The sequence below is a fragment of the Aphanomyces invadans genome (genome assembly GCF_000520115.1).
Source record: "Aphanomyces invadans strain NJM9701 unplaced genomic scaffold supercont1.7, whole genome shotgun sequence".
Lineage (NCBI taxonomy): Eukaryota > Oomycota > Saprolegniomycetes > Saprolegniales > Verrucalvaceae > Aphanomyces > Aphanomyces invadans.
In genome coordinates, this window is record NW_008580152.1 from 919,254 (window position 1) to 927,641 (window position 8,388).

General features: G+C 53.5%; 5 protein-coding genes across 6 annotated transcripts; 3 read left to right on the top strand and 2 right to left on the bottom strand.

Annotated features, from left to right (window-relative positions):
* Positions 1 to 100: 100 nt before the first annotated feature.
* Positions 101 to 1,945, top strand: H310_04481 (hypothetical protein). The gene is made up of 6 exons (XM_008868855.1): positions 101 to 475; positions 522 to 638; positions 750 to 848; positions 896 to 1,301; positions 1,480 to 1,581; positions 1,661 to 1,945. The coding sequence occupies exons 1-6, from the start codon at positions 125 to 127 to the stop codon at positions 1,873 to 1,875; spliced, it is 1,290 nt and encodes a 429-aa protein (XP_008867077.1). The 5' UTR covers positions 101 to 124; the 3' UTR covers positions 1,876 to 1,945.
* On the bottom strand, positions 1,872 to 2,492 carry H310_04482 (hypothetical protein; the record flags this gene model as incomplete). The annotated part of the gene is made up of 2 exons (XM_008868856.1): positions 1,872 to 2,378; positions 2,424 to 2,492. 2 exons carry the CDS (start codon positions 2,490 to 2,492, stop codon positions 1,872 to 1,874), a joined length of 576 nt encoding a protein of 191 aa, XP_008867078.1.
* A 440-nt stretch (positions 2,493 to 2,932) lies between these two features.
* On the top strand, positions 2,933 to 4,936 carry H310_04483 (hypothetical protein). Its single transcript, XM_008868857.1, has 8 exons — positions 2,933 to 2,953; positions 3,005 to 3,166; positions 3,217 to 3,334; positions 3,387 to 3,457; positions 3,554 to 3,998; positions 4,048 to 4,154; positions 4,253 to 4,585; positions 4,631 to 4,936. The coding sequence occupies exons 2-8, from the start codon at positions 3,014 to 3,016 to the stop codon at positions 4,742 to 4,744; spliced, it is 1,341 nt and encodes a 446-aa protein (XP_008867079.1). The 5' UTR covers positions 2,933 to 2,953; positions 3,005 to 3,013; the 3' UTR covers positions 4,745 to 4,936.
* Positions 4,937 to 5,816: 880 nt separating this feature from the next.
* H310_04484 lies at positions 5,817 to 7,472 on the top strand. Of its 2 annotated transcripts, XM_008868859.1 has the most exons (2): positions 5,817 to 6,296; positions 6,354 to 7,472. In XM_008868859.1, exons 1-2 carry the CDS (start codon positions 5,949 to 5,951, stop codon positions 7,251 to 7,253), a joined length of 1,248 nt encoding a protein of 415 aa, XP_008867081.1. In that variant the 5' UTR covers positions 5,817 to 5,948; the 3' UTR covers positions 7,254 to 7,472. The 2 variants fall into 2 exon arrangements, with proteins under 2 accessions (XP_008867081.1, XP_008867080.1); XM_008868858.1 differs by having other exon boundaries at positions 5,817 to 7,433.
* H310_04485 (hypothetical protein) lies at positions 7,378 to 8,070 on the bottom strand (the record flags this gene model as incomplete). Its single annotated transcript, XM_008868860.1, has 1 exon — positions 7,378 to 8,070. The coding sequence occupies one exon, from the start codon at positions 8,068 to 8,070 to the stop codon at positions 7,378 to 7,380; it is 693 nt and encodes a 230-aa protein (XP_008867082.1).
* Between the last annotated feature and the right edge of the window lie 318 nt (positions 8,071 to 8,388).

Sequence of the window (8,388 nt, forward strand, 5' to 3'; positions counted from 1 at the left end):
AATTGTTTAAAATAATTACGTGAGCGAGTTCATGTGATGTAGTAGTTTTTTTTTATTATAATTTACCACACTTTTTAAATGGTCATGATTTCGTTGGGTTCGATTGTCTCGTCTCGGCGTCAAAATGAAGAGGTCGGCGTTGCCGCGGCAATGGTCGATGGACTCCATCCAGCACTCCATCTTCTTGATGCGGCGGAGAATATCATGGAGAAAGGCCATTCAATTCCTTCTGATTGTTGCCGTCTCCGTGAGCTTGCTGTACGCTCTCAGCGTCAACCTCTTCGTCGTGTCGACGCACAAGTACATCCACTACAGTGGCCTTGACTTGGACGTAGTGGCCAAGCCTCCTTTGGTCGCCAGAGCTGTTAGAGCTCAATCGCACGAGCCACCGTTGCTTGCGTTCACAATTCTACAGATCCCAGACATGCATTATACTGGCAACCCCAACCATCCATGTCGGAACCCGCCACCGTCTGTCAGTCCATTGACCACACATCACGTACACTGACGCGTTCAACCAGGAGTACCCATGCACAGAAGCCAACATGACAGCCTTCGTGGCATCCTTGCTTGACGACGTCAAGCCGGACTTTGTCGTGTTTACAGGAGACCAAATTGAGTCGGTCGAAGTGCATCAGGTACACATCATTCTGATGCATGGTCTTGCAGCTCTCGCTCGTTGTTGGTCTCTGCTTTTTCCACATTGTCGACCACGTTTGCCATTTCTCATCCAGACATGCTGTGTGCAGTCGGTGTACCAAGTCAACCAAGCACTGTACGCCTTCAGCAAAGGCACGATCGAGCGCAACATCCCGTGGGCCATGGTGTTTGGCAACCACGACCAGGGGGTAGGTGCCCTTGCAACTCGTTCCACCATCATGTCTTCTTGGAATAGGACTCCATGTCGAAGCGAGAAATGTTCCGCCGTCTCAACGCTATGCCGTTGTCGTACTCTGAGTTTGGTCCCAAGACCTCTACCTCGCGCGTGGGAAACTACCACCTGCAAATCGACGCACCGGTCGCAGGGACGTGGGGACCAAGCGGCAAAGCGCTACTCCGCCTATACTTTCTTGATTCCGAAGACGGGCAATTCACACCGGACCAGCAGACACATCTCTTGGACGTGGCAGCGCAACATGCCCATCAACACGTGCCCGCCCTCGTGTTTTTTCACAATCCGTTACCCGAGTATGCTGAATTCGAGTCTGCCATCAAGAATGACCTGCCTCGCCAAGGCCACCTCGGCGAAGCAGTGACCCATGCACACACCAACAGCCATCTCTTTGAGACGATCTTGCAGAGTACGGAACGAGTCGATGCGTGGTCCCGTTTGCTTCTTCGTTGGATGGATTGCTCGTTTGTTGAGATGGACGGGGAACGTGTGCGATGAAGGACTGCAGTTGTCTCCGTGGGGCGCTGTTCCTGGCTGCACTGGATGGAAAGTTCATGGGTGGCGAGTGGGCTCACGGCATCTGCTAGTGGGCGACGTCAAAGCCACCTTTGCCGGCCACGACCACTTGAACGACTATTGCTTTCGCAAAGACAGCGTGCATTTGTGTTACGGAGGCGGCGTCGGCTATGGTACGTCACTCGATCCAATGTCTCGCTTCGTGAGGCGGTTGTGAGGAACTTGAGATTTCTCTCTCATAACTGGTGGTAGGTGCTGCGTACGGCAACGACGCTATTCCGCGACGGGCGCGTGTCATCGAATGGGCTTTGGCTCCTCGGGAGGAAGTCATCACGACGCATTTGGTGCAGCGCAGCAACACGGGCAGCATCACTCATGGAGAATCGTATTTGATTTATCAGAGAAAAAATTTGAAGCAATCTGGCATCGATGGCGGCGGCGGCTTGCGTGGTGGTCGTGACTCTTAAGGGGGAGTGGCCAGCGCGTCAATTTCCGATTGAATCGCGTCCAGTTGAATGAAAAAGTCGTACAAGTCGGTGTGGTTCATCTCCATATGAATCTCGTTGTCGTCGTTAGATGGCGAGGACGATAGATGGGACTTTACAGTGTGCAGGTGGAACAAAGCGTGAGGGATCGCATGTCCTGTTGAGACTGAATCGGCAATCGTAACATGCATACGCCAGTGCGAATCAGTGATGCTTGGTAGTTGCCCGGACATCGTGCTCTTGTGCAGCAGTGCTTCTCGATACGTCAACTTTTCTTGTCCCCAAACTGCACCCAGAGCCGATGATGTAGCCTCCAAAACCCCCAGTCTCGAAACCTCGCTGACAAACTGCTTGTCATCCCAGTCGTGATACGCTGCACTCGAGACTATCCGCGTCACACCAGCAAGAAGGACAGTCACTTGGGGAGCTGACATGTTACCCATGACCATGAGTTGCGACTGTTCTTGGTCGGAGAAGACGCAAGTCTGTGAGTGCATGAGCCGTCACGCTGATGGCTCGGATCCACGTACAGAGGTATCTGGTGACTGCAGGATTCGTCGAAGAAGCAAGGCGAGCTTGTCTGTAGGAAACGCATTCATCAGTGGGACCGCTTCCGTGCTACTTGCATGTGAGTCATCGGTGCAACAATCGTCCAACGCACATGCACCTACACGTCGGCGTGTGCGGTCATGGCGGAGGCTTCAAGATCGCAAGCGATTTACTCTTAAACACAATACTCAAATATTAGAATATGAAAGATATGAATATACAAGATGTCAACTGTATTCGCCAACCTATGTCAATGTATATATTTCAAGTGTGCATCATCTCCAGGGATAGCACGTGTCCTTGCGGGCGAAAAGGTGTCACGCAGAGGTGCTGGACCATTCCAGCACCGAGGGTGACTCAAGTGCGAGCGAGCGCGGTTTTGTTGTTTGGGGTGAGATTACACCCTCAAAATCGATTTGATTCCGATTATTAAATATGAAAAGTATTAAACGAGAAAGGTGCATCTCAACCCCCACACCTTGACGAAACAATCCAGAATTGGGAGCCCAAGGTAGCAATGGAGGACAACCAAGGTCTCGGCGATGCCTCACGGTTGACTTAGGTCTACACGATGACTGTGGCGGAGAAGAAGACGTTGTGTATGAACCCAGGCCCTATCGCCTTTGAAAAGGACGTCTTGGATGCGTTTGCACACGAGGGCATTTCCCACGTCGACCCGTACTTCATCGATGTGTTTGGCAACACGCTGGAAAACCTGCGCAAGGTCTAGTCCATGGTGCTTTGCGTGACAGCATTCTATAACCACGCTGCCAGGTATTTCTGGCGCAAGACGGCCAGCCACTCGTTGTGACGGGGTCGGGGACGTTGGGCTGGGACATGGTCGCGTCCAACTTGCTCGAAGCAGACGACAACGTTCTCGTTATCAACACTGGTACCCCTTCATAGTCCCCCTCCTGCGATCTCTCATATGTATGTGAACGAAGGATATTTCGGCGACCACTTTGGCGATTGCTTTTCCCAATACGGCGCTAACGTCACTTACTTGCGCGCTCCGGTACGAGTGCGCTTTCCTTCGATCTTCAGCACACCGCATTGGCTATGTTCATTGCTGTTCAAGCCACAGCTTTGTTATGAATAATTGAATTCGTAGGTCGGCGAGCGTCCGTCAGTGGCCGAATTGTCCAAGGCTCTCTCGACCACGCAATTCAAAGCAGTCACGATCACGCACGTCGACACATCGACTGGAGTGCTTGCGAATGTGGCCGAGTACACTGCAGCTGTACGTGCCGCCCAGCCTGACGCCTTGGTCATTGTCGACAGCGTGTGTGCGCTGGGTGGAGAGGAGCTTCGCATGAAGGCGTGGGATGTCGACGTCGTTCTGACGGGGTCGCAAAAGTGTCTGGGTGTGCCCGCGGGCCTGAGCATCCTCGTGATTCGGCCGCGCGCGTTGAAGGTCCACGAAAAGCTAAGCGCTACCAAGCCCAAGTACTATTGCGACTGGACCAACTGGCTCGGCATCATGAAGAACTACGAGGCGCGCCGTCCGTCGTATTTCGCCACGCCCGCCGTGAACCACGTGTTTGCGTTGCACAAGTGTACGGGTGCTGCATTCTCGACATTATCAACGGTGTGTGGGCATTGTAGCGCTGGAAATTTTGCTCGCAAACGGCGGTATGGAAGCTCGATTTCGCGAACATCGAGCCGTGTCAGCTGCAATCAAAGCTGCCATTCAATCCTGGGGCATTGACTTTGTAAGTCGTTGACAAAACCGGTTGCCTATGCACTCGTGAATGAGTTCGACAGTGGGCGGGTTGACCTGGCTCATGCTATTCGTCTCGGCTACATATAGGTCCCTGTCGACGGAGTTGCAGCCAACACGATGACGTGTGTTCGATTCCCCAAGGGCATTTCAGGGCCCGATCTCTTGCCCAAGGTGTATGCCCGTGGAGTGTCGTTGGCGGGTGGACTGCACAAGGAGATCAAGACCGAGTACTTTCGCATTGGCCACATGGGCCCAAGCACCCGCCGCGCAGACCACGCGGCGCAAACGGTTGCTGCCATCGAAGCTGCGTTGATTGAGTGCGGGTTTGCGATCGCTATGCCAGGTCAAGCGGTCCAGAAGCTGAAGGCCACTTTGACAGCAAACAACATCCCGCTCACGCCAGCATCCGGCGTGTCCACGGTATGGTCGATAGAAGTCTAAACTTCACGCGACGAGTTTGTATAGCTCAAGTCGACGAACTGCGGTTGCATGGTACCACTCAAGTGCCAGTTTTTGACCCTCGGCGTTGTCGTGCTGTCGTTTGGTGTGGGCTTTTTGCTGTCGAACCGCCGTCGTTAAGGACGTGATCGATTCAAGGCCGGTCGCGCGGAAATAATGCAACAATGGAGCACCACACAATGGGTCTTTCGACATGTATATTGGACTAGTTGGTAGTTCTTTGCCGCCGCCATTCGCTCAGGCACAACATGACCATCATATGGGCGCGGTATGCATGCAGGGTCGTGAATTCGTGAACGTTCCGGTATGTAGACTGCGCAGCCGGATCGACGTGGAATTTCGTTCCGCCGATTCACGCACCGAATCGCCATCAATCGCTCCATATAGTTTTCGAGTCACAGTCAACTATGATAACGTCAGGGAAGGTCGGGCCATCAAGATCGAAGGGTGCCTGGAAGGCGAAACGCGAAGGCTGCGTGGTGGGTCGGAAGGTCGAATCGATGGTCTACTGCATGGATGGATGGATGGTTTACCAGAGTGCGGTTAGTACATTGGCCGCCGAATGCATAGTTTTTGAGAGGGTTTCATAAACGTGTGAGAAAGCCTCTATCATGTGATAATAGGTAGGATACAAAATTGCCTACATGTGCGATCTGTGGAAGCCGGTGGACGTTCCACAGTACATTCGCCAGGGAGGCGCTCTATGATTGTGGCTTCAAAATTCCACGATGCTACGAACAGACTGCGAATGTGTTGATCTATAGAACAACTGGAAAGAGAGTCGGTAGTAGGGACCTATCTGCACGTGATTGCCATCATCATGCAATGGACTTGGTTTGTTAACACGAGACATGTGTGCATTTTGTAGGATTTGGGAGTTCCTACCTCACTTGAGTCAACGGGGGCTGCACCAACTATGGAGACACCTTGCAAGAGGAAATTTAATTATATCAAGGGGTTTTTGTATGACGAGGAAAATAAATTCCGCACGGACGAAACAAGTCGGGCCAACGTGATGGATGTCATGGGCACAACCCATAATCAAGGTGTGGGTTCGTATTTGCGTTGGGAATACAATTTCATCGTGTTCGAAATTGTATCATTTGAATTGACTATTCGAATTCACTTGATATTTAAAAGTGCACGTGTCTTGAAAAAAACAATTGATTATGACTTCGCCAAATTTCGTTGTGTGCAGATTGGACCAAGCATCGCGCTGAACGGGAGCGTTCAGTTTGCGAAACCCACGCGCGGGTCGATCGCGTCGTCCACTTGAGAACCTTCCGTGAGTGCTGCTTCATTCGTGCACAGCTCAGGCCAAGGCATGCTCTTGCCATCGCCAACGTCGCCATCCGTTCTCTGCCCGGCACAACACCCTAAGAGCAAGCGACCTCCAAGGAGGCAATTCCCATTTCACACCGACGACACGGCCGAACAAGAAGAGGTCCAGTCGTTAGCAAAGGAACTCAATGACCTGCAGGCTCGCCTCAACGATCTGACAAACCGAGCGACATCGTCGTGCAAGCGAAAATGGACCTGGTGCGATGTCGCCATGTCCCAGCGCAAGGAGCTCGACGATGGGCTACACGAACAAAAGAGGCTCAAGCTCGCCGTGGACGAGCACATGGAAATCATTGCGTCGTTGCAGGAGGTCGTCAAGTCGTCTCAGCGAGTACGTTCTGTGACCAACTCGTCGTCGTCGACTGTGCACTCACATCTTGGCCGGCAGGTTCCCATGGAGGACTGGCGATGCAACCGCCTTCCAGAGGACGAAGCAGCGTGGACGGCAGGCATTCTAAACATGCTCACACGAGACTACGAACGGGTGGACACGATGCTCGTTCGGAATGGACTTGTGGACTGCCATTCGAATCTGTGCAAAACCGTGGTGCGGCGAAACTTGTGCGGCTCGGTGATATCCATCGACAAATTGACCCACTTGCAGCTGCAGTGCCACACGTTCGACGATGTGGTCAAGATTATGAACGCGCTCGTGCTGACCGACCGCGGCCGCGAGTGTTTGGTCAAAGGGACCAAGTGGGACACGCTCGAGCTCCTCGAGCGGATGGAGGCCAACTCGATGTACATGAAGTGCAAAGCCAAGTGTCCAGCCGGCGCTATCCAGTGGCTAGAAGGCCAAGTGGCAGTCAAGCGCTTTGTGGAACTGAACCGTGTCGTGTTTGTTGTTCGATCCGTGCTGGAAGACGCCCGCCACCCCATGGCCCACCTCCGACCGTGCTATGCCCACGACGAAGTCGGGTGGTTTGTAATCGAACGCCAAGTCTCGCGCGACTCTCCCACCGGCGTCGTGTGCTGTGTCAAGAGCATCGTGTCATGCACACCTAGTTCCCCGCAGCCTGCTTGCGCGTTCACGACTGCCCTCTACTCGGCCGCCACGTCTGCCGCCGACTGTGTTCAAAAGTGGTTTCGGTCGTGTGTCAACGTGTACCGCCAGCAAAACCGTTCCGTGACGGAATTGCTCGTGCATGCGTTGGCTCAGCGGTTCCGCCCGCTGTGTCACGCCATCATGCCACCCACTGCCATGAAGCCAACCGTCGACGCGGCCCTTTCATTGCCGTCCGATCGAACCGACGAGGCGCCTTCGTCAATCGGCGGTGCCACTTCGTGAAGTCACTGCCTTCGTCGTGGTGTTCAGTTAACTTATAAGGTCCAAGGCGTCGTTGGTAGGAACAGTGCACAAGATGTTTGTCAAAGTTACATCGTACTACGCAACTCAAGGCGTGGTGGGGGCGTCAAAGGCATTCCATCTTGATGAAATCCAATTCAAGATCATAGTGCCCAATATCGACGGGGGTGTACGGAGGTGGAGGCCGTGCTTGGATTGACGGGGTCGTGTCGAATGTGGTCAGGAGCGACGGATCGTCGTCTGGGGAGGCGGTCGGGATCGACTGCATAGCATGTGGGACGTCTGAAATGTAGTCCTCGGCAGCAAAAGGTTCGTGCTTGATCACCGTCTTAGACCCATAAACGCCGCAAGGGGATGGGGGAGACACAATTGTGATGTTGGGAGCGTGATCGGGTTGCGAGAGATTCCAACAATGCACCGGAAACAGGTCAGCTTGCAAGCGCAAGATGATCGCAGCGAGTTGGTCCTTGTGCCGAAGAAGCATCTCGTGCTCGCGCATGGCTGCTTCCACAAGATTACCGTTGGAAACCGCCTCTCGTCGGACTTTCTTGGCATGTCGGAGTCGGTCGCGATGGAGGGTAAGGTCGTCGACTTGGGCACGGAGCGCTAGGATCCGTCGAAACGGTGTAATACGAATGCGTTTCGGTGGTCGCTTTTCGCTCGTTTCGCAGGATGATGGCGAAGGTCGGCGATTCCGCTTCTTCATTTTGCACGACTGGACGAGCACAGACAAAACGTCTTGGAACATGGCTTCGTCCACGTCCGAGTAGGTATGAAGGCGATCATGGGTCGAGTACATGCAGCGCGCAGTGGTGGTAACCGATCGAATTGGAAACTGAGGAGCATCATTGCAATGCAGCCACGTTCTTCGACGTGGCTCTCTGGCGACCGTACGTTAGACTGTGCGGCCATGAGTGCCGCAGCCACGTTTTCGAACGATGCGACCGCGGGGATGTAACAGCGATGGTTGTCACGACGACGGCGTCATGTGATTGGCTCACGAAACGTCATGCGCTCTCTGATTGGTGCAAAATCGAACGTTGAAGTGGTCGAACGGGCCAAATGTGTCCCACATCGGGTCACAACCACAACGTGTGCACACAACACTGTGCCTCGT

What these genes read in the sequence shown, in the direction of transcription:
- H310_04484 (XM_008868858.1), top strand. Translation starts at nt 5,949, where the DNA reads ATGCTCTTGCCATCGCCAACGTCGCCATCCGTTCTCTGCCCGGCACAA.
- H310_04481 (XM_008868855.1), top strand. Translation starts at nt 125, where the DNA reads ATGAAGAGGTCGGCGTTGCCGCGGCAATGGTCGATGGACTCCATCCAG. An exon ending in AGTCGGTCGAAGTGCATCAG is followed by an intron (nt 639 to 749) that starts GTACACATCATT and finishes TGCTGTGTGCAG; the next exon opens with TCGGTGTACCAAGTCAACCA. An exon ending in TTGGCAACCACGACCAGGGG is followed by an intron (nt 849 to 895) that starts GTAGGTGCCCTT and finishes TTCTTGGAATAG; the next exon opens with GACTCCATGTCGAAGCGAGA.
- H310_04483 (XM_008868857.1), top strand. Translation starts at nt 3,014, where the DNA reads ATGACTGTGGCGGAGAAGAAGACGTTGTGTATGAACCCAGGCCCTATC. An exon ending in CGCTGGAAAACCTGCGCAAG is followed by an intron (nt 3,167 to 3,216) that starts GTCTAGTCCATG and finishes CCACGCTGCCAG; the next exon opens with GTATTTCTGGCGCAAGACGG. An exon ending in AATCCTGGGGCATTGACTTT is followed by an intron (nt 4,155 to 4,252) that starts GTAAGTCGTTGA and finishes GGCTACATATAG; the next exon opens with GTCCCTGTCGACGGAGTTGC.